The 23718-nt window shown below is 53.1% G+C and overlaps 1 protein-coding gene across 1 annotated transcript in view; it reads left to right on the plus strand.

Moving 5' to 3' along the window:
* Positions 1–23718, plus strand: part of ADCY5 (adenylate cyclase 5) — a 153526-nt gene that overhangs the window by 125156 nt on the left and 4652 nt on the right. The window contains exons 13-19 of the mRNA XM_068546616.1: positions 8408–8524; positions 8948–9112; positions 11880–12055; positions 14167–14196; positions 15264–15396; positions 21718–21981; positions 23046–23250. Coding sequence (XP_068402717.1) covers positions 8408–8524; positions 8948–9112; positions 11880–12055; positions 14167–14196; positions 15264–15396; positions 21718–21981; positions 23046–23250 — 1090 coding nt within the window. The remainder of the gene's footprint in view (positions 1–8407; positions 8525–8947; positions 9113–11879; positions 12056–14166; positions 14197–15263; positions 15397–21717; positions 21982–23045; positions 23251–23718) is intronic.

The following is a 23718-nucleotide window of genomic DNA, read 5'->3' on the forward strand; positions in this document are numbered from 1 at the left end:
ATCAAAGCTATCTGTTGTTTACAATTTTTAAACTGGAACCGAGCTTCTCTCTTTTCTATTAGCTGCTTTGGTGAACCTGAGCTTCCTGGACTTCATTTGGTTTGTGTTCCCTGACTTGCATGTGTATCTGCTGGTGGGGGAAGAGGAGGAAGCAGAGGGGGAGGAGGTGGGGAGGGGAGGGGACGGGCCCCGCCTGCACTGGCCATTTTAAGTTAGTTCCTTGGTCTAGTGAATTCTTTTTGCCACTGTTAGAGATTATTTATAAAAGTCATTCCTGCCTCCTTGTGTTTTATTGAATCTACCTATTTTGTAATCAGTGTCACAGTCAATAATCTTGTTCTCAATTCCTTCATCCAGCCCAGTGATCTTTCTGACGGCTCTGAGGCCTCAGTTTTCTAAGCGGGAGGCCGGTGGACGGAACCCTCCCCTTCCTGCCCCGACTCCATTCCGCCCACCTCCCCACACCCTTCCACCAGAGGAGCTGCTTCTTCCATCTTGCAGATATAGAGCTTCTGTAAGGAGTTTGTTTAGAAAAAAAAGTGCTCTGTGACTTACCAAGCCTGAAACCTGCTCATCTGGACCAACAGTTGAAGAGACACTAATACCTTTCTTGGGCTCCTAGCTGTGTGCTTCTCTCACAGCCTCTGAGAAGCCATCTTCTCAGCATTTATCCACTTTCTGGAAAGTAGACCCCGACCTGAGCAATTGTGTGTAGCATGCACTCCTCTTCCAGTTAATAATCAGCCTTCTTTCCTCTTTGTGTTGTGGATTAACTGCATAGTAAGATGTGAAAGGGGTAAGTCTCCCTTTTGGCATCTCTGCAGCAGGGTGGCCTGGCCCCCCTTCCCCTGTCACACTGCCTGCAGGCCGACTGACTGAAAGTTGATGGTATCACCTTTTCAGGTACTGCCGTGAAGCTGACTAGACTGGAATTTTCAGTGTCATTCTGTTTTTCCCTGTGAAAAGATTTGCCAGAACTCAAGACATTTTTCATCTTATTTCCACAGTTTCTCAGAAATCATGGCTAGTGGCTTTCTGACGAGATACAGCAGTTCCTAAATTACCCCTGCCTGCTATGGGCTCCTGCAGATCCAAAGCCAAGCGGTTCTGTCAGACATGGTCTCTTTCTCTGTTTCATTTACTTTTCCAGTTCCCCAAAACAACTTGGACTTACTTTCTTAAATCATCCATATTTTATCCTTTTTGAAGAGAGAAACATGAAGAAAGTGTAGTCTGAGTTAGTCAACGTAGTCGTCTTAGCTGTCTGTCAGGGAGCAATTCCTGGGTCGTTTCTGTTTTTCTGAAATGTACTGCTCACCGAAGGCTCTGATTGTTTTTTCCATCTTGGGCCTGTATGATCTTTTCCTGACACAGCTTGGCCCAGGTCACACACACACACCTAGATTTCTCAGTGAGGGTAATTTTGTGCCTTGGTCTTCATCTTGTCCCCCAGTCCTGGTCTCGCTTCTCAGCATCAGCTGCCCTCTGGAGCCCCTCTGTCTCTGGGATGCCTTGTCCTAAGGGTCATCCCCTGAGCGTGTCCTTCTGGGGAAGCTGTCTTAGAGGGCCAGTCTGAACATCTGCACGCACCGCTCCTTCCTTCCCTTGGCATCGGTGCTCATCTGGGCCCCAGAGCTGCTTTCATCAGAGAAAACCATGCTAAATCCCTTCTTGCCATCACATGTGGTCCAAAAACTCAGCGAATCTCAGATTGGAAGGGGCCCGAACAGTGAGGCAGCCCAGACACCCTCCTGAGGCCGGAAGCCCTTTGCATAACCCTGCAAGGGGTGGGCCAGCCTCTGCCGTGTCAGCTCCAGGGATGGCGAGCTCACTCACGTCTCTGAGTGCAGCCCCTTCCCTCTTTGGCCAGCTCTGACTGCTCCGTCAGTCCCCCTGTGGCTTGTGCCCCCTCATCCTGTGAGGCAGCCCAGGCCTGCCCCTGGCAGTGCCAGCACTTCTGCTGCCACCGCCCAAGTGGGTGGAAGAGAGTGGCTCCCTTCTGTCCCCCCACTTGACTGGGCCCCCTTTCTCTCCTGTGGTTCATAGCACGTTCTCACTCAGAAGGCCAAACTCTGCTTTCCTGCAGTTTGGGGGTTGGGTACAGATAGGCCCAGAAGGAGTACTCAGCTATAGGGCCGCGCGCGCACGTGTGCGTGTGCGTGTGCGTGTGTGTGTGTGTATGTTTAAATCTCTTTCATCTTCCGGGCTGCTGGCATCCTCTTGGCTTGCCTCCCACCGACCTCCTGGACCTGATTGTCTGAGCTCCTGGAAACTGACCAGGGCTTCCTCTAGGCCCTTGTCTGCTCTGTGCAGTCACCTAAAAGCCTCCTCTCCTCTCCCCGAAGCCTGAAGCTAGCCAAGTCCCGCCTTGCCAGCTCTCCTTCCTACCACGCCCTCCTGACTCCCGTCCACAGCTTCTAAATCAGGGCCCTACTCCTCAACCAGTACCTCTCACCTCCCAGCTGGCTTCTGTCTTGTGACGACTTCAGAATCCCCACACTCCCCTTTGCAGAGGCTTGGGGTCACACTTTGTCCACTTGAAGAGGATGTGTTGCTGTCAGGCACGTATTTGTTTGGGGGTGGAGAATGCTTCATTTTCAGGAAGGAGATCTTAGGTTCCTCCCGTGGCTTTTAAGTCAAGCCATCTTGGGTCCAGAGCCCAGCCATGCCACCTTGACCAGCGTTTCCCAAACCTTTAAGGTGGCTTTTATTATATCCACTTTGCAGATGAGGAAAATGAGGCTCCAAGCGGTTAGACAGCTTTCCCTAGGTCCCAGAGCTAAGAAGTGGTATAGCTGGGGTTCTTGACTCCAGAGCCCACAGTCCTTCCCCTCCAGGGCACTGCCTTTGTTAATATGTCCAGTTGACCGCTGAAAGGCCAGGTGATAAGAGCAATAGTCAGCGTCTACTACCTGTCAGCATCTGCCTGTCTTGTTCTGAAGTTTTCATATCTTTAAAACTATTTTTCTGAAGTAGGAGCCACTGCTTCATTTATTAGCTCCTTGTCAGAAAGTCTGTTTTCTTACATTTTTTTGCTGTCCGATTTCATCACCTTCTTTCATTCCTGCAATACCCTGGTCCCACATGACAGACAGGGAGTCAGGACCCCAGGGAGGTCATTGATTTGCTTGGAGACTTTCTGAGAGGCCAGGATCAAAACTGTCCCTCACCCTAGTCGTGGTTTATTAATTGTGTCGCCATTCCCATTTTTCAAGTTGAATTGATTTGAATTAATCATATTGGGGTTGGAACTTTTTTTTTAAATTGATTCTTTTTCTGAGCTCTGATGGTGAACAGGCATTGATCAATTGGTTTGCACAGACACAATTATCCTTCCAGAAAAATGCTCTCCAGGATCTGTATGCAGCTGTAGAGCAGCCCTGCGAGGAGATTCTACTCCAGGTGAAGAATTTTATTGTCCACACCGGGGTTAGTAAAGGTGGGATTTGGGGTCAACATACAGGTGAACTTTTTGTTACAGGAGATGAGACACTCTATCAAGCAGTGCCAGGGCAGGATGTCAAATCTTCTGGAGACTTCAGAAAGGCAGCAATTCCTGGGTTCCTGCTGAGACTTTTAAGTCAAGAGCAGGTCTTTTGAAAGGGTGACAAGGGAAAATGGTTTGTAAAAAGCCAATGCATTGAGGTAATCACTCATTAGATGTTAGAGCTGTAGCAGCGGTCCCCAACCTTTTTGGCACCAGGGACTGGTTTCATGGAAGACAATTTTTCCACGGACGGGATGGGGGTGGGGGGCTGGCTCAGGCGGTAATGCGAGCGATGGGGAGTGGCTGATGAAGCTTCACTCGCCTGCCTGCCGCTCACCTCCTGCTGTGCGGCCCGGTTCCTAACAGCCCCGGGGGTTGGGGACCCCTGAGCTATAGTATTCCAGGTTGGATTTTGTTTAATAGCCTGCAGTTCTTCTCTGGGTAGCCCCTGTGGGGCTCCTGGTCCCAGGTTCACCAGGAAGCCTGTGTGCCTATACTGTTCCCCAACCACCTTCTATAAAGGCTTTACCATCTTCTAATAAGTGTTGTCTAAATCAGTCATTACACTGGCGATGAAAGAAGCCATTCAATTGATGGATAGGGTGATCAGGACTGAAATGGTTTAAGCAACACGGGGGATGGGGGGATGAAATGGCAAAATTTTAAGCAGGCAAAGATTAGAAGCCATCTGTCTTACCATTTCAGAGTAAGATCCTCATGCTAGTGCCAAAACACTTTCCACAGCTGTGAAACCAAAAATTCCTTTAATGAGAAACAAGGACTTTTGTTCTTATCGGCAACATAGCTTTTTAAAATGCAAATATTAAGTAAATTTTCTATTGAATTTAACAGCTTTCAAAGCACTTTCAAATGCATCATTTCATAACCACCCTGGAATATCTCCCACCCTGGAAGGTAGATATTCCCTGTTTACCAATAAGGAAACTCAGAGCCCTTGATGACTTCCCCAGGATCACACAGTACGAAGCTGAGCAGGATTTTTTTTTAAATAAGTGCTTTATTGAGATATAATTCACATACCATCAAATTCACCTTTATAAAGGTTATAAAATTATAATTCAGTAGTTTTTACTATATTCATAAAGTTCTGCAACTATCCCCACAGCTCCTAGCAACCTCAAATCTACTTCCTGTTTCTATGAATGTGCCTGTTCTGGACATTTTGTATAAATGGAATCATACGCTATGTGGCCTTTTGAGATTGGCTTCTTTCACTTAGCGTATTTCAAGGTTCCTTCATGATGTACTATATGACAGCGCTTTGTTCCTTTTTATGGCCAAGTAATATTCCATCGTGTAGATATACCACATTTTGTTTATTCCTTCATCAGTTGATGGATATTTGGGTAGTTTCCACTTTCAGGCTGTTATTAATAATGCTGCTATGAACATTTGTGTACAAGGTTTTGTATGGACTTATGTTTTCAGTCCTCTTGGGTATGTACCTAAGAGTATAATTGTTGGGTCACATTTTGAGGAACTGCAAAGCTGTTTTCCAAAGCAGCTGCACTATTTTACATTCCCACCAGCAGTGTACAAGGGTTCCAATTTCTCTACATCCTCACTAGCACTTGTTATTATCTGACTTTTTGATTATAGCCATCCTGGTGGATGCGAAGTGGTTGCTTTTGTTTTTGGTTTGCATTTCCCTGATGACTATTGATGTCAAATATCTTTTCATGTGCTTATTGTCCATTTGTGTAGATTCTTTGGAGAAATGTCTATTCATCGTATTTGTGGGCTTTTTTTGTTTTGTTTTGTTTTTGGCCGCGCCTCGTGGCTTGTGTGATCTCAGTTCCCTGACCAGGCCATAGCAGTGAAAGCCTGGAATCCTAACCACTAGGCCACCAGGGAACTCCCTGTTTGTCCATTTTTTAATTGGGTTATTTGTCTTTTCTTGTTGAGTCGTAAGAGTTCTGTGTATATTCTGGTTATAAGACCCTTATTAGATATATGGTTTACAACAATTTTCTCCCATTCTGTGGGTTGTCTTTTCATTTTCCTTTTCATGATCATTTTTAATTTATGGTAAAATATACATAATATAAATTTTTTATTTTAACTATTTTTAAGCTTACAGTAGAGTGGCATTAAGTACATTCATATTGTTGTGCAGCCATCACCACCGTCCATCTCCAGGACTTTTTTATCTTTCCAAACTGAAGCTTTATACTCATTAAACAATAACTTCCCATTCTGCCCTCTTCCCTGGCAACCACCATTCTGCTTTCTGTCTCTATGAATTTGACTACTCTGGGTACCTCAAAAAAGTGGAATCATATAGTATTTGTCCTTTTGTGACTGGCTTCTTTCATAATGTCTTCAAGGTGCCATCCATGCTGTAGCGTGTTTCAGAATTTCATTCCTTTTCAAGGCTGAATAATATCCCATTGTGTATGTATACCACATTTTGTTTATCCATTCATCCATAGCTGGACAGTAGAGTTGCTTTAACATTTTGGCTATTGAAAATAATGCTGCTATTGGGCATATACTCAGAAATGGAATTGCTGGATCATATGATGATTCTATGTTTAATTTTTTAAGGAATCGTCATACTGTTTTCTACAGCAACTGAGCAAATCATTTTACATAACTACCAGCAACAAACAAATGTCCCAATTTCTCCACATCCTCACCAACACCTTTTTTACTTTCTTGATGGTGTTATTTGAAGGAAAAATTTTCAAAATTTTGATGAAGTCCAACTCACCGGTTTTTTCCTTTTTGCTTGTGCTGTTGGTGTCATATCTAAGAAACCATTGCCTAATCCAGTCACAAAGATTTACTTATGTATTTTCTTTTAAGAGTTTTGTAGTTTTAGCTCCTACATTTAGGTTTCTGATCCATTTCAAGTTAATTTTTTTGTATATGGTGTGAGGTAAGCTCCAAATTCATTCTTCTGCATGTGGAGATACAGTTGTCTTAGCACCATTTGTTGAAAAGACTATTCTTTCCCCATTCAATTTTCTTGGCTACCTTGTCCAAATCAGTCGGTCATAAAGGTAAGGGTTTATTTCTGGACTCTCACTCTATTCCATTGATCTCTGTGGCTATTAAAGCAATATTTTAATCCAAGCTTATGTTCTCCAAATCACACATGTCTTTTCTTCTGCCGTGTTAGAGGGTTCAGTCAGGGTGCCTCCTTTATTACCCCAGAAGGAACTGTTCTTTCAGAAGAATGCCACAGACTTGATGATCCATGAACACATCTGAGAGGCACCCTTGCTGGGGACGTGGAGGTCCAAGGTCTTCATCACTCAGCCTAGAGCCTGAATGGCTTGCAGGCCTCTGCCACTGCTGCATTCCTTCTGTGTGGTCCCTTCTTTCCCCCTGCTGAATAGGAAGTGGCCTTGTTGGAAGGGTGGAGGAGGATTTGGGGTGGAAAGATATACTGCTTCCCTACCTGCATGCCCAGCCCAAAGCCAAAGACTGAGGGGGTAAGCAGGGCACTTTCTTGGCGTCAAGAACTATGAAGGGTCTGAAATTTGGTTTCACCCTAGTTACAAGCTAATAAGTCAGCTTGTTGCTCTTTCACAGATACTGGCAGACGTCACGAGACTCCTGGGTCAGAGACAAGAGACTGTATTACTCACAGCATAGCAAGCAGCACAATCATCAGCATATTTGTGTTGGTTTCCCAAAGTCCCATGGGGGCAACCTGATGGGCCCATGTAGACACCCTGCATGTAGTGAGTTTGGGTCACAGCTGAGGAACACTGGACCAAGGGCCCGGTACTTGCTGGCCTTAAACATCGTAGCACACAAGCCAGTCCTCTCCACACTGGGAATGAGCAGTCACACCGTGGTCACACTGTGTCCCCTTGCCTACTTAGCTGTCTGTGTGACCAGCTACAGAAATGCTCTGTATCAGAGGGTGGAGAAGCCTTGCAGTCTGGCACACTCAGCCAGAATGTGCAGGTGTGCTCAGGGGTCACACAGGAAAAGCCACGCCTAGAACCCTGGCCTCCAGGCTCTGGCAAGTGCTTTTTCCACCACCTTCGTCTGCCCTTAGGCGTTTCCAAAGGACACATGGCATGCTTGCAGATCAGCCTTACCAGGAGGCATTAAGGTAGGTAGGGTGGGGGAAGCACGAATCCACTACTTCGCTTTTCTGGGGTCTGTCAACTTCTTTTTTAGCCTAGGTTGCTTGGGAGATGAAGAGCACATGGGGGCCAAGGCCAAGTGTATCAGATTTGGTAGACCCAATCATTTAATTACCAAAACCGCAGCGGGTCTTGAATGGACATACAGTTTGTCTAGCTGAAGGAAATATAGGGAGGATTAGGTGAGGGAAATGGCAGATCCATGGGAATCCTGCTGAAGAAAACTCACTTAATTCACATGACGGGGGCCCCACTGTCCGCTTACACGCTGCTCTGCCCCCTTCTCGTGTGCCCATCCCTTTCCTCCAGACCCCAGGTTCTCTCCAAGCCCTCAGACCCACAGCTCCCTACTTCTTCCCTGAAGCCTTCTGGCCCTCCCTGGAAACGTTCTGGGCACCTCCATGTCTCCTTCACTCCCACCTCCTGCCCCTCCCTGACTGTAACTCCAAGCGGCCCAGCATTCACCCAGCGGGTACATGTGCTTTTTTCTCTGCTTCCCCGTTGGGGTGAAGGTAGCATCTTTCCTTTCGTCCTACCTCTCTTACCTGTGAGCTCCCCAGGTGGACCCCCTCCTGGCCAGCTGCAGAATCTGTGCTGTGGTTGGCCTGGAAGCAGGGGTGCAATGGTGCGAGGCTGGAGGCTTGCCCACAGGGAGGAAGGAGGTCAGGAAAGCCCCTGTGGTTCTGTTGGCGAGAGACAAAGGTGGGGAGGGCCTCCACCGAGCTCCTCTGTGGCGGTGTGCGGAGTCCACTGAATTCTGTTCCATCTCTGTCCTCCCTCTGCCCCGCGACAGCTCTTCCCGGCCCCGCTGCAGAGGCTCTCCAGGAAGATCGTGCGGTCCAAGATGAACAGCACCCTGGTGGGCGTGTTCACCATCACCCTGGTGTTCCTGTCGGCTTTCGTCAACATGGTGGGTGGCTCCACCTCCCCAGCGCCTCCTCAGCCCATTGGGTGAAACCCAGTGGAGCCCTGTACCTCACAAGCATGGGCCGGGAGGAGACTTTCCCCGAGGCCCTGGAAGTTCTTATTTGGGTCTCACCTCGGGTCTGGGATCAGATTTAGCTCCTAAAGCCTCTCACACAGCCTTTGGTCCTCACTCTCGAGGCTGGAGGAGCCAGAAAGACTCAGGGAAGTATGCCCCAGGGGAGGTTTACAAGCCCTGCCCTGGGTAGCTGGGCAAATCTTGCCCGTTCCTCGGCCTCTTCCAGGCTCCTCTCCTGTCCCGGCCAGTGTCAGGCTGCACCTGAGGCGAGGCGGGATGGGCACCTGCTGCCTGTGGAGGTGGGCTACCCTGGCTTGGTCCCCACAGGCTGACCCTCTCCTCCCCCACCAGTTCACGTGCAACTCCAAGGACCTGTTTGGCTGCCTGGCGGACGAACACAACATCAGTGCCAGCCAGGTCAACGCGTGCCACGTGGCGGAGTCAGCCGGCAACTACAGCCTGGGTGACGAGCGGGGCTTCTGCGGCAGCCCCTGGCCCAACTGCAACTTCCCCGAGGTACTGGGCAGGGAGGGACTGGACACGGCTGGGGACCTGCCACCCCAGCCCTCTCTGCCCTTGGCTACTCTGATGGACAGTCAGGGGCCCTCAAGCTCACTGCCATTCCAGAGACCTCCTTCCCCCTCAGTCTCTCTCACTCTTTGTGCCAGACACCAGTGAACAAGGCCGACCTCCTCAGTAAAGCAGTAACAACAATAATAGCATAGCTATTGTTTATATGGTATTTACCATGTGCCAGACACTGTGCTAAGGGCTTCACATTTACTCATTTAATCCTCACAGCAACCCTATGACAAAGATACTGTTTTATACAGATGACACTGAGGCACAGAGAGGTTAAGTAACTTGCCTAAGGTCACACAGCTAGTAAGTGGCAGAGCCAGAGCTCCCACCCAGGTCACCTAGCTTCAGAATTCTTGCTCTTAACCTGAAAGCAGAGCTGTTTCTCAACCCTCAGCCTCAGCAGCATACCTGATAACGGCCTCAGGAGGACCTGTCTGACCCCTCTGCTGTGGGTCAGAGAGCAGAGGGGAGCAAAGGGAATCCAATCCCAAACCAGTACTACCACCAAGTTCACCCATTCAAAGTATAATTCAGTAGCTTTTAGTATATTCACAGACTTGTGCAGCCATCATCATAATCTAACCTTAGAACATTTTCGTCACCCCAAAAAAGAAATCATGCACCTACAGGCTATTGGGTTTAAAAAATGGCGAGAACCTTTCGAGAGCGGCGTGCATTAAGCCCCTACGGTACGTGAGGTGCTTCGTTCACCCTGCCGTGCTTCCTCAGGGAGCTGTTTTGCAGCGAGCAGCAGGGCCAGGCTTCCAGCCCAGGGTATTTGCTCCAAGCATTGGGTGATTCCCACAACCCGGCTCCCTGACGGGGCTCACGTGAAACCTGTAAGATGATGGCAGTTTTTGCCCTTTTCTGGGGAGAAAGCCCGTGCTTTCATCCAATTCCCAAAGGGCCCATGACTCATAACAAGGGTTCAGAACTGCAGTGAGGGCTCCGTGGGCTGTCACAGTGCTGGCCTCCCTCCCCTGCCCCAGGGAATGGACCTGATCCTACTCCCCTGTACACATGGGCAAGGGAAACTCAGTGAGGGGTAGGGCTCACCCTCACCCGTGCTCACCTAGACCAGTTGTCCCTGGGCCCCTGCCAAGCCCTCCCTCTGCCCAGGCAGCCATGCTCCAGCACCCACCCTCTGCTCCCCACCTCTCTTCCCTCTCACATCTGGCCGACAGCCCACAGGAGCTGCTGCCTGAGGGCTGTTCGCTGAGAAGCAGAGGCTGTTTTTGGTCTTGCACATGCCCCTTGGTGGTTGCTCCATGGGAGAGTGAGGGAACAAAGCAGTGGTGTCAGGGCCTGTTCTGGTTCCTCATTTGTGGCAGATGGTTGGTTGGTCACAGACTTCAGCTCTCACCAGCCCGACCAATTTCAGGCCCTCAGATCCCAGGCCCTACCAGCTACAGACCCCTCGGGCTGACACCATCCCACAAGTGTTGTTCTGATGCAGCAACTCCTCACAGACCCTGAGGTGGACCTCAGTATTAAGCCTTGGCCTCCTGGATGTCTGGGCCCAGGGTCTGAATAGGAATCCAGGCTGGCGCTTGGGTTCCCCTCCCCATCCCCCAAGGACAGGACTATTATCCTTAGGGCTGATGTATCGGGTTGTGCCTTCCCTACTCCTTCCTCTGCCCCTTTCCTGTTGCTGAGTTGAGGCTGGTCCCTCCCCCTTCCAACCGCCAGGGGCCTCTGCAGTCCCTCTCTGGGTTCCTGAAGGCCTAGGCAGAAGGGACTGCCCCACTGCCAGCCACCAAATTTGGCCTCCAGCCCAAGGCAGAGGCAGCGAACAGTGAGTCGCTCTGCCTGATGCAGAAATAACAATGCTAAATCTAAAAGAGAAAAACAATAGATGCTGACATGACTAGGACTAGTGTCAGGGGACAACAGAGCAGAAGTCGACCTCTGAGATGGCCTGGTTTGGCCCCTTGGTTGTCTGAGAAAGAAACTGAGGCTCAGAGACCAGGATTTCCCCGCAGTACAGGGAAGAGCACAATCCCTCATCTGAAACCTTTTGGGTCAGATATGTCTTAGACTTGGGAATTTTTCAGGTTTTAAAATGTTACCTCACACCCCAGTGCAGTATGGGCAGCACCTGATAATGAAACACAGAAATATTTCTGCAGCAAAATGTATGAATAGTCACAGGAAGCAGGATAAAGGTGATAATTCGCATCACATCAGTAGGTCAGTTTGGCCACCAAATAAGGTCAGTTCAGATGTTGCCACCACCTGTTATGTTGCAGATCAGGGGCTGAAGCCTGCGCTCCCACAGTAATGAAAGGCACCATGCACTGTGCCAGGGGCTTCATATTGTGTAATCATCACAGTAAGCCCATGAGATAGAAGGTTTTGCATATGGGGAAACTGAGGCTTAGGTTGAATAAATGGCTTAAGTCACACAAACAGTCCATAGTGAATCAGGGCTGAAACTCAAGTCTGCCTGAGCCTGGAGCCCTGCTCTAACCATTGGGCCACACTGCTGGTAGTGGTCCTCCTCAGCCTGGAGCCCCACCTCCTGGTTCCTACCCAGGGCCACTCACACCACAGTACAAGTCTGCACCAGCAGAAACATCCCCAGACCCCCAGTTTCACCTGAGGCCAGCTCAGACTGGAGGGATGCTGGGGGGCGGGGCTGGGGGCGGGGCCGGGGGAGGGCGGGGCCCGGGGCGCTGAAGCCGCTGCCCTCTCTCCACAGTACTTCACCTATAGCGTGCTGCTCAGCCTGCTGGCCTGCTCCGTGTTCCTGCAGATCAGCTGCATCGGGAAGCTGGTGCTCATGCTGGCCATCGAGCTCATCTACGTGCTTGCCGTTGAGGTGCCCGGTGTCACGCTCTTTGACAATGCCGACCTACTGGTCACAGCCAATGCCATGTAGGTGGCACCCGCCTCGCGCTCTGCACGGGGTCTGGGGCATTGCAGAGAGGCAGGAAGAGCGGGAGGCTGGGTTCCTGGGCCGCAGGGGGCTTGCCAGGGGAGTGTTCTGTTGCTCCCAGCTCTGACCACCGGGGCAAAGCAACACAGGGTCTTGTTTCTTTCCCTCCATCCCTCCCCCAGTGGTGAGGGTGGCCTCAGGGCTACTAGGTCCCCTGTCCCTCTGCTTCCAGTCTCCTACTCAGTCCTGACCTCAGGCTTCGGTGAATTGTTCCTCATCTGTCCAGGGCAGCCTTTGATGACCTATTTTCACCTAACTGCCCTTGCATCTCAGGCCCAGAGGGGTCAAGGTCCAACAGAGCTGGAAAGCAAGGTGTGTGCGAGCAAAGGAACAGCCTTTGCTGTTCGTGGGCACTTGTCCTGCCTCGAGCCAGGCAGTTGGACATACTTTATCCCTTTCATCCTCATAGCAGCTCAGCAAAGTAGGCAGGGCCACCCTGGACGGTTGGGTAGTTTGTGCACTGCTCAAAGGCTCCTGGCTGTGATGGTGAGCAGTTAAATCCTACAGCCCAGAGGTGGCAAGTATGGGGGTTGTACCCCAGGCTATCTAGCTGGCAGTCAGCCTGGTCATATAGTGACAGATATCAGATTTCCAGGGGAGGTAGCTCCGTGAGGGGAAAGAGCTCTGATTTTGGGTCAAATTGAGTTTGAATCTCAGCCTCAGACACACATTTGGCTGTTTTTCCTGAACCTCATTATTTTTTTCCCAGTGAAATGGGAATAATAATACCTATAGTAGTAAAATGTATGTAAAGTGCCTGATATGTAGTACCTTTTTCTTCCCATTACCATCCCCCCCACACATACATACACATCAGGAAGAGCAAAACACGTGAGTGACAGGTCTGTGTCCCCTGAGAAAATGCAGCGAACTGTACTTTCTCTGAGTTAGAGGAAGGGATCCATTCATCCATCTATCCATTCACTGAAAAATATTTATTGTGGGCCTACCCTGTTCCAGGCACTGAGCTTGGCAGTGAAGGTACAGTCATGGATAAAATAGGCAATAACTCCAGGGTCAGAAATGTTACCTTCTTGTGCAGAGTGTCGCCTGAGGAAATGAAGATGTTGTGAAGGATCTAAGTCAGATGCAAGGAAGAACTTCTCCACAGCTGTGCAGGGCTGTGGGCAGATGACAGGGAGACGCTGTAGCATCATGAGCGGTGCAGGCTGCAGTCCCCTGGGGACAGGAGAGGGAGGAGGTCGACCCTTCTCCCTGTGGATCAGGGCGGGAGCTGAGAACTTTGCCTCCTCTTTCTCTCCTGCCCCGCCCCTCCCCAGAGCCCCTCCACGCCTCCTGCTGAAGCAGCCACAGAGAATGGAGGTCCTTTCTGTGTTGGGAGACCCTGGCGTGGCTCTAGGGCAGCACTGTCCACTAGATAAATCATGCAAGCCACAGATGTAATTTAAAATTTTCTAGTAGCTATATTAAAAAGGCAAAACAAGCAATTAATTTTAATAATGTATTTACTTAACCAATATATTCAGAATATTATTTTCATATATAGTCAGCTTAAAATTATTAATAGAATACTTGACATTTTTCCACACTAATTCTTCAAAACCTAGTATCTATTTTACACTTACAGGACATTTTAACCTGTACTAGCCACAACTTAAGCTCAGTAGCCACATGTAGCTAGTGGCTACCATACTGGACAGTGCAGGTATAGTGTTTCTCCTCTGGGTGGCAGCGACTGGCTGGGGTGGGAGAGGGCACAGGCTTCTGCCCAGGTGGATGTGCTGGGAGGGCCCCAGGGTCCCAGGTAAGGGCTGGGTGATTTGTGGTCATGGTGACCAGATGCTAATTGGGGCTGGCCTTTCTGCAAGCCTCCCATCCTGAAAGTGACCTTGGATTGGGAAGAGGGGTGCTGGGGGCGGGGCGGGGGGGTGGCAAAGGAGCAGCAGTGGTGGAGGCAGAAGTAGGAGGTGCGGGGAAGCAGAGCTGGGTGTAGAGGGGCACAGCAGGGGGTGGGGGGCAGTAGAGCAGGCTTGGAGGCTACTGATGCAGGGAGCAGCCCTGAACAGCCCTCCCCAACTCCTGTTCACAGAGACTTCAACAACAACGGGACCTCCCAGTGGTGAGTTGAAGCTGTTTCTCCGAGTTCCCTGATACAACCCCTGCCTGCCCTTGGCACTGAGCAGCCAGAGGCCACCAGCTCAGGCCACCAGCCCAGCAGAGAAGGCAGCAGTGCCCAGGTGGGAGGGGGCCTTGGTGGCAAGGTGGGTGATGAAGGAGGAGGCCCTCCCCTCCCTAGGTACTAAGGGGGGCCTCACTGGGTAGGTGCCCTTCTTTTATGATCTCTCTACCACCCCAAGATGATTTATAGACTCAGTGACCAAGGTCATCAGGATCCACAGGTCATTCCACAGGCCTCAAGCTCTCCCCAGGGGCATGCATGAGATCCTGGCGCACGAGAACAGGTGCCCCTTCTGCCCCCAGAGGAGAGGAGCAGAGGAGAGGCCTGCAGGGTGTGTAGGTTAGGCCCTGCCTCGGGGCTGCTCCTGGGCAGGGAGTCTACACAGCCTTCAAGGTTTGGGCTCTTTGCTGGGACAGGAGCAGGGTCAGGAACAGCTGTTTTTATTGAGAGTATTAATAATGTTAACAGAAATATAGTCAGACAATAATAGCTACCAGTTTTGGATTTTCTACTGTTTGTCAGACACTGTACAAGGAGTTTACATACAGTGTCTGTAATTCTTACCACAATCTTGAAATATGGGTGTTATCCCATTTTACAAATTAGGAAACTAAAGTTCAGAGAGGTTAAGAGGACTTGCCCAAGGTTGCCCAGAGATGGTCAGTATGGCCTGCCTGGCTCCCCTGTTACAACCCCTGTCTTGTCAACTGAGAAAGACCTGAGATGTACACGCTGCCTTTTACAAGGGCCTCGTTCATCCCCTGATGTAACCAGAGGGAAGCGCCCCAGTGATGGGGGAGAGGGAGCCATCAGGAGAAGAGTGCTGGCTGCTGAGCTGCAGGCTGAGCAGGGGCTGCCCACCGAGAAGGCTTCCTGGAGGAGGCATACCTCAGGCAGTTAGAGCAGGAGGGTGAGGATAGGGGGGCTGGAGTGGGAGGTAGAAAAAAAGGCCTGAGGGGCCTCAGAGCCCGGCATGAAGTGCCAGGACATCTACCTCCCGCCTGCAGCCCTGAGCACGCGACCAAGGTGGCGCTGAAGGTGGTGACGCCCATCATCATCTCGGTCTTTGTGCTGGCCCTGTACCTGCACGCGCAGCAGGTGGAGTCCACCGCCCGCCTCGACTTCCTCTGGAAACTGCAGGTGGGTGGCCCCGGGCTGGGGGGTCGGGAGTGGGGTTGGAAGGGTGGGGCGGGGCCCCCAGGCCTCATGGCACTTTGTGAGTGAGCAGTTCATCCGCTGGGCTGGGCTGGGCCTGGGTTCTGCACTGACAAGGTGTCCTGCTCACCAGCTGACCGGTGCCCCGCGTCCCAGCGAGTCTGCTCCCTGCTCTCTGAGGCCAAGAGGCAAAACCCTGGAGCTCCAGACAAACCCACCCTTGACAGTGCCTGGTACCGGGACTCTGATGGGCCTGGGAGAGAGGCTCTTCAGTCACAAAGACCGTGGGCGTCCAGATGCCGGGACAGAAGGGAGGCATGGACAGGCCCAGTTTGTGGCAGAGGCAGCAAGGAGTCAGGAGGGCAGGGGGAAAACAGTGGCAGGAGGAGAGGAGAGAAGTAGGGGGAGTGCAGTCCTGGGGCCGCGGAGGCCTTAGTGCAGGAGTTGGTGCCAGAGGCTTCTGAGCAGGGCTCGATGTGACCTAAACTGGGCTTGAAGACCCCTCCAGGGGAAGACGGCTGGAAGGGGCATCAAAGATCGTCGACAGGAAGTCCAGCCAGGTGGCTGTGTCCTGGCCTTGATGAGAGGTGGCCCAGGCAGGGGCAGAGGTGCTGGGTGCTGGGTGCCCAGGTGGGGCTGGAATCCAGCCAGCACTCTGCCCTCCAGGCTCTGTGCCCTGCGCCCTGATTGTGTCCACCTGCAGGAGGGGGTGCTGCTGGGCCATGCACAGGGTACTCCAGGTGCTACAGCAGCAGCCCCTGTGGCCCCTTCCGACCTGCTGGACCACCTCAAAAGGTGCAGGAGAGGGCGCCCAAGGGCCCATGAGAAAGCCTGGTCTTGTCTTTTTTTTTTTTTTATAAATTTATTTTATTTTATTTATTTTTGGCTGTGTTGGGTCTCCGTTGCTGTGCGCGGGCTTTCTCTAGTTGCGGCGAGCGGGGGCCACTCTTCGTTATGGTGCGCGGGCTTCTCGTTGCGGTGGCTTCTCTTTTTGCGGAGCACGGGCTCTGGGCATGTGGGCTTCAGTAGTTGCGGCACGCGGGCTCAGTAGTTGTGGCTCGCGGGTTCTAGAGCGCAGGCTCAGTAGTTGTGGTGCACGGGCTTAGTTGCTCCGCGGCATGTGGGATCTTCCCAGTCCAAGGCTCGTACCCGTGTCCCCTGCATTGGCAGGCGGATTCTTAACCACTGCGCCACCAGGGAAGCCCCAAGAGAAAACCTGGTCTTAGATGGGAGTGAAGGTGGGGCTCAGACCTGTTATTCCAGCCCAGCCGCTTGCAAGGCATAGCTTAGCCTGGCCTTTTTTGCCTTCCCTGGCCTGGCCCCTGTGTGCAGACCACTTCTTCAGCTCATCTGCAACTCGCTTAGGCCTCCTCCATCCTCCGCTTCCTAGTAACGTTGAGATTAAAGTCTTCGGGCCGGGGCAGGAGGCCCTGGATTTTCGCTGGATGCTGAGTGAAGACGGGCATCTGGCTGCCCCTGCTATTGGGTGTCTCCGGTGGGGATGTCCTGAGGCTGGGCGAGCATGTTTTCCATGCGGAATGCCCTGGGTTGGGAGGGGCCTCGGGGGTACCCAGTGTGAGGCTGCACCTTCTCTTCTCGGAGAGCAGCCTCCCAGCCTCCTCCCGACCTGCTCACGCCTCTCTTCTTGGGGAAGCTCCCAGGAGGTCCCCAGCTCTCTCCTGGGGGCTGACCAGGCTTTGTGGGGTCCAGGGCCAACGCCCCTCCACTCCTCTGCTCACACCCCCTGCCTTCCCCAGGAGCCCCCAGGGAGCCCCTCCCAAGGTGGTTGCTGTTGGGTGACCCTGTTGTGTTCCAAAGGTCCCGAGAAAGGGGCGGAGGCCAGGGAGGGTGAGCCTGCCACTCCGCATCTTTGTGACCAGCTGCCCCTTGACCCGCACCCCGGGGCCTTGTCCAGCTCCTGAGGGCACAGGGTCAAACCGAGGCCGCCTGCCTGCTGAGCAGAGTAGCCTGGAGCCCCTACCTCTGGCTCCCCGGTGCCCAGGCAACAGCAGCTTTCTCGTAGCCCCGGAAGACCTGGAGGAGCCATGAGGCGGGGTGCCTGCCTCTCCCAGAGAGCTGAAGCCTTTCAGCTTTCAGCCAGGGTGAACCTCCCCGAACCAAAACAGCCAGGGAAAAAGGGGTGTGTTGTGGACAAGACTTCCTCCAGTCCCCTTGGTCTGAGGCCCCAACATCTGCCCAAAGCACTCCCGTTGCCTCCTGCGTCCCCGGCTGCAGCCCGCCCCCATCCATCCCCCCACCGACCCCAGCTGCGCTGAGGGTTTGGGGAGGTTTGGAGACCCAGTCGATGTCAGGCACTTGTATTGTTAGTGCTCCTCTCCACATGTGGCTGCAGAAACAGGTTATTTCCACTCTTCATCTTTCCTCCCTGACTTCCTACCCCACACCCATGCACCACCACCCCCATTTTTATCTTCTTTTATGGGAGGAAGTTTTAAAAAATAATTTTAAGCTTACAGAATAGTTAAAAGAACAGTATAAAGAACTCCACGAGTCCCTTCATCAGATTCCCCAGCCATTTGTCTACATTTGCTCCGTCACCCTCTCTCTCTCTTTTCTGAAACGATGCCTCATCACCCCCCTAAATTCTCTGGTGTCTACCTCCCAAAAGCAGGGACACTCTCTGCGTTATCCCCGTGCGAACTCCCAGTCAGGAAGTCAACACTATCCACCCACAATACCATCCCACCCACAGAGCTGTTCACGTTGTGTCAACTGTCCCAGTTCTGGCCCTGGATCCCATCTGGTGTACCCTATGCCTTTAGCTGTCATGTCTCCTGTCTTTCTTTTCCTCTCATGTTTGCCAGTCTTAAAGAGGTCCTTATTCTGTGACCCTCAGTCTAGAGCCCTTGATGTTTCCCATGTCCAGACTCAGGCTATGGCTTCTTGGAGGAAAACCGTGGAAATGACACTGTGCACTTCTCAGAGCATCAGCCTGGGGACTCCTCTATGTTGGCCTGTCCCACCCCTGGTGACATTTACCTTGATCACCCACTCAAGTGGGCGTCCGCCAGACTTCTCCACTGTCAGGTCCCCATCTTCCCCTTTATACTCAATTAGCATTTTGTGGAAAGATACTCTGGTATTACGCCAATATTCTGATCTCCAGCAAACCTCACCCACCAGCCTCAGCATCCACTGCTGACTCCTGCCTGCCAGGTAGCGATGACCTATGTCCGTCATTCCTTCTGCATTTGTTAATCGGCATTCTCCTGTAAGGCAGAGCTCTCCTTCTCCCCCTCTCATTTACTTGGTCATTCATTTATCTACATCAGCACAGACTCATAGATTCCTATCGAATTCAGTGGGCTTTACTCTGCTCCTCTCATTATTTATTTGAATGCTTTAATTGTCCTGGCTTTGGTCGGTGTGTCTTCAGTTGGGTCCATCATTCTCTGAGCGTCTTCTTCCTTTCTGGCACAAGAAGATGTCTGGGGCTCATCATGTACTTTCCCTTCAAAGTGCCCCAGTTCTTTTTAGTGGAGAATGGATTTAGAGACCCAGATCAGGGCACTCAGTGTGCTCACTGTTCTAGGTCCTCTCTGTGGGCAAAGCTAGGAAATGCATGTAGGTGCGTAGGAACATAGAAACAAACGTACACATACACACGTACATATAGATGGATACCGCTCCAATATCTGTCTGTTGATATTTAAAACCACGAGTTTATAGCAGCACACCCATTGCCAATGCAACACCTCAGGCTTCTTTCTAGCCTTCTCCCTCCCATGCATGCAAATATCATCTCTGGCAGTGAGAACCTCCCCTTCCACTCCTTTCATATCTTTACTCATTTGCTCGATGGAACCGACCTCCCAACCAGCCCAGCCCCCTTCTCTGCCCTACCATGCCCTCTCCCCCTCACTGCCCTGCTTCCTTGCACACTGGACATACCACGTGTGGCACCCCTTCCTCTGATCACTTCCTTCTTCAGGCACCAAGGGCTCTGCACAAGGGCGGGAAGGAAGGGAAAATTGGAAGGGAAGTGGCTGACCACTTCCCATTTTGAAAACAACTAAGAAGGCCACGCACACTGTGTGGGTGTCTGCGGGGGGTGGGGTGGGGTGAGCGTGTCTTTACCTGCTAGGTGCGTCAGCCTCTCTCCACTCAGGCTCTCTGACAGGCTCATGATGCGTCCACCTCCCTCCATCTCCCCTTGTGCTCCAGGGCTTTGGGGAGGGATAAACAATAACCTGAACGCAGGTCCTTGGGATGGGTGAGTGATGGTCCATTCCCCACGCCCAGTCTCATGCAGCAGCCCATTTAGCTGTTGGGTCTGTGGTCGTGATGGGTGGGTGCGGTGCTGACGGGGAGGTGGGGAGCCTGGGGTTCTTAGCTTCCCTGAAGCACCTGCACGAGGAACACACCCTAACCTGCAAGGCCCCCTCCACTTGGCCTCAGCTCTCGGGAGAGCCCATTCTTGTCCCCTCCCACAGCATTGAACTTACTAGGACCAGCAAGCGTCTGTGGACCCCTAAGCTATCCTGCCTGGGCAGAGCCCAGCCCTAGAAGCAGCTGGCTATGCTGGCAGCTGCCAGCATGTCTTGGGCAGAGTTCCCCAGATGTGGCAGGCATACCTGGCCAGGGCCTCTGCGCTTGGCGTGCGTTCCCAGCCGCGTCTCTGCTCCCTGAGTCCCCACCCACAGCCTCCACAGCCACCCTGCCTGCCACGTTGGGCAGAGGCTCTCTGGGAAGGCACGTGTCACATTTCTGCCACCTCCAGGCTGATCAGAGGAGCTGAGGTGCTCCAGGGTCCCCAGGCATGTGGTCTCAGCGGGCAGTAGGAGCAGGAGTGGGGGCAGTCCGGTGCATTTTCAGAGGCAGATGGACCAGCTGGGGCTCCTCCACGGGATAGCAGGCGAGAAGTACAGGGATTCCCACTCCAGCCTTCTCCCTCTGGCACGCCTGTTCCCGAGCAGGAGCAGGTGCCACTTATTTATGGGGAGGGGGGTGGTCAAACTGTCCCGCCTCATAGGAGCAGAGGTCACCTGGCAGGAAGACAGCACATGCCCGCTGGACCGCCCCCAGGCACCTGAGGGTCCAGGAGCTTCCTCGGGTGTGATCCCCATCCTTGTGGCCACGTTTCCAGTGGCTCCAGGAATGAAGTGGGTCCTCTCACCTCAGAGGCAAGGCTTAGACCCTGAGCCTCAGGGTCCCTGAGCTTTCTCCTTCCCTGCTGGACCCAGTCCTGCAGCCTTGGTGGGTGTGCCAGCTCCTTCCCTGTAGGCAGCCACTGCCTACCGGGAGGGCCGGGGCCCTGAGAAATAGCCCTGGCCCTTTTGGATGTTCTAGTTGCAGTGAACAGAAAGGCCTCCATGTGTAGTTAGGGAAGGCCCAGGCAGGCTGGCTAGATCTTTTAAACAGCCCTGCCAGTGATCCTTTGTTTGCCTGCCTGCCTGCCTGCCTGCCTTACCAACACGGTCACCCCCAGTTCAGGGGGCCATTTTGTTTGCCATTGAGGGGAGGAAGCCAGCAGACTCCAGTCTGTACCCCCGCGTTCCTTGAACACTCTGGTCAGCTGGCTCCTCGCATGCCGAGGTGCAGGACTACCTCTGTGCTTCAGCCTGTGGGCCACTGTTGGCCTCTTGACCCGAGGGCTCTGCACTGTCCCTTTATCCTGGAGAGTGAGCTTGTCCCAGACCCAGGACCCAAGCTAGGGGAGAAACAAAGTCATCAGTGATGTCCTTGTCCCGCCCAGGTGGCAACCTCGGGGTACCTGCACCTCCTGGCCCTGCGGGTTGCGTCTGGCCCTGGGGTGAGTCAGCTCTCAGGGAACCAGGGAGAACGGGCAGCGCTTCGAGCCATTTTCTCTGTGGTCAGTCTGCTGAAGTGATTTTTCTCACACTGCCTTTCTGATCGCATTTCCCGATATGAAGGGGAAAATGGAAAGTCGAGGAGCCTTTGGGTGGCTGGAGGGCCATTTGCGTGTGGTTTTGGACCATCCCTTTACCCTCCTGCCTTCTCCTCATCTGGGGCAGACAGGATCCTTCCGGCCTCTCCTCCGGGACCTGTGTCCACTCAGGGTTCCCTCCTTCAGGATCAGTGCCCTCATAGGCATCGCTTTCCAAGAGGCAGGCGGGAAGAGTTAGCTACCTACAGATCTCTCTTTTCTGTTGGTCAAAGTAAGAGATGCTCTTTATAGAAAACCAGGAAGTAGAGACAGCAGCGAGGATGCAAAGTCAGCACTTGCTGAAATCTTGGGCCTGCGTTGGCACGTGGGCGGATTGCACTGCCTTTTTCTAAGCAGCACGATGCTTGCCCTCCCCCTGACCGAGCCCTCTGTCCCAGGCCACCGAGGAGAAGGAGGAGATGGAGGAGCTGCAGGCCTACAACCGGCGGCTGCTGCACAACATCCTGCCCAAGGACGTAGCCGCGCACTTCCTGGCCCGCGAGCGGCGCAACGATGAGCTCTACTATCAGTCGTGTGAGTGCGTGGCCGTCATGTTCGCCTCCATCGCCAACTTCTCCGAGTTCTACGTGGAGCTGGAGGCCAACAACGAGGGCGTCGAGTGCCTGCGGCTGCTCAACGAGATCATCGCCGACTTTGACGAGGTGCGGCCGGGCCCCGACGCCCCCTCTCCCATCACCAGATGTGAGCAGAGGCGTCAGGCGCTCTGACTGTGTCCCAGGCACTGTCACAGGCATCTGCATACATTTCCACCCCATCACCATGTCACGATGGGGAGGACGAGGCCCCCGCACGTTAAACGTCCTGCCTTGGGTCACTGCCTGCAAGCGGCAGAGCTGGGGTTTCAGCCCAGCTGTTTGAATTCGCAGTCTGTGCATGTTGGCTGCCCCATCGAGGCCCTGCCTGGCTGACCCACCCCCATCACCTGCCATTCCTCTCATGCCATCTAGGGCTGGATGGGGCTCCAGGCTGGGACTCAGCATTTGAGAGAGTCCAAGGGAGGAGGAGTTCCCAGGCTAAAGGAGGAGGCAGGACAAAGATGCAAAGCCCTGAACAGCAGAGGCAGAAACAAAGACATTTTCTTCTTTGTTTATTACTCCCTTGTTGAGCACCCAGTGTGTGCCAGGCCCTGGGGATACTGTGACCAGTAGAGCAGTCTCGGGGCTGGGCGCTCACCGCGTAGTGAGTGTGAGAGGGACGAGCCCAGCGGGAATACAGGGGCTGGGGCATGGAGCTGGGACCAGGCAGTGTCAGAAGCAGGCCCCCGAGACTCCCGGGCGGTGGGGTAACTGGAGTTGGCTGCAATGGGTGTGGACAGGCTTCCGGCAGGTCCTGGAGACAGGAGAAGAGCGTCCTGCTGGACAATGGTGAGGAGGTCTCCCTGGGAGGGATGGAGACCTGAGCCAGCAAAGGGGAAAATGGCTGCCAATCCCTGTGGGGGGACAGAGCCCCAGAGGTGACTAGTGACCTGGCCCCAGGGGCTCTTGTATGGGGCTGGGCTCGTAGCCCACGGCCACTAGACAGCCACAGGGTAAGTGCTGGAGAAGGCCTGACTGTTGGGGAGCACCAGGGCTTTGCACTGAGTTGGTGGCGGAAATGGGCCCCCCTGTGTGAACTGGGGAGACACGAGGGGGCCCTGCTGCTGCACTCCCCTGCAGACCTCGGTGCCCAACTTGGGGGTGACCCAGCTTGTCCTCCGTCTGTCCAGATCATCAGTGAGGATCGGTTCAGGCAGCTGGAAAAGATCAAGACCATCGGCAGCACCTACATGGCCGCCTCGGGCCTCAATGACTCCACCTATGACAAGGTGGGCAAGACCCACATCAAAGCTCTGGCTGACTTCGCCATGAAGCTGATGGACCAAATGAAGTACATCAACGAGCACTCCTTCAACAACTTCCAGATGAAGATTGGTGAGCCCGGCCCGGAGTCCCGAGGGCTTGTTGGGACTCCCACCCACCATCCCCCATGCCGCCACCATGACCCGATCCAAGCAGAGGCTAACACTGCAGTGTGTCCCTGCCCGAGGGGTGGGGGTAGGCCCCCATCACACAGCAGAGTTCTCCCAGGGCCTGGAGGTGCCTCCTCTGCATGGTGGTAAGCACTGGACACCCTCTTTCTGAGTTCCCGCCTCTCCCACTCACTGTGCCTGCCAGAAAGGCTTTGTAGGGGGATGCTGTGTGCCAAGGGCAGAGGGGCCCCCGGTGGGAGAGGCAGGAACTCAGAGAGAGGTTATCGCTGAGCTCCAAGTGGTTTCTGTGCGCACGTGAGCAAGATCTTCTAGGTGCTGTGAAAGCTGTTCTGGTCTACGCAAACTGGGGAAAGAAACGGTGAGGATGTGGAGATAAGTCCACGTATCTTCCCTGGATCCCTTCTTTGTC

Source organism: Eschrichtius robustus, chromosome 6 (genome assembly GCF_028021215.1).
Source record: "Eschrichtius robustus isolate mEscRob2 chromosome 6, mEscRob2.pri, whole genome shotgun sequence".
Lineage (NCBI taxonomy): Eukaryota > Metazoa > Chordata > Mammalia > Artiodactyla > Eschrichtiidae > Eschrichtius > Eschrichtius robustus.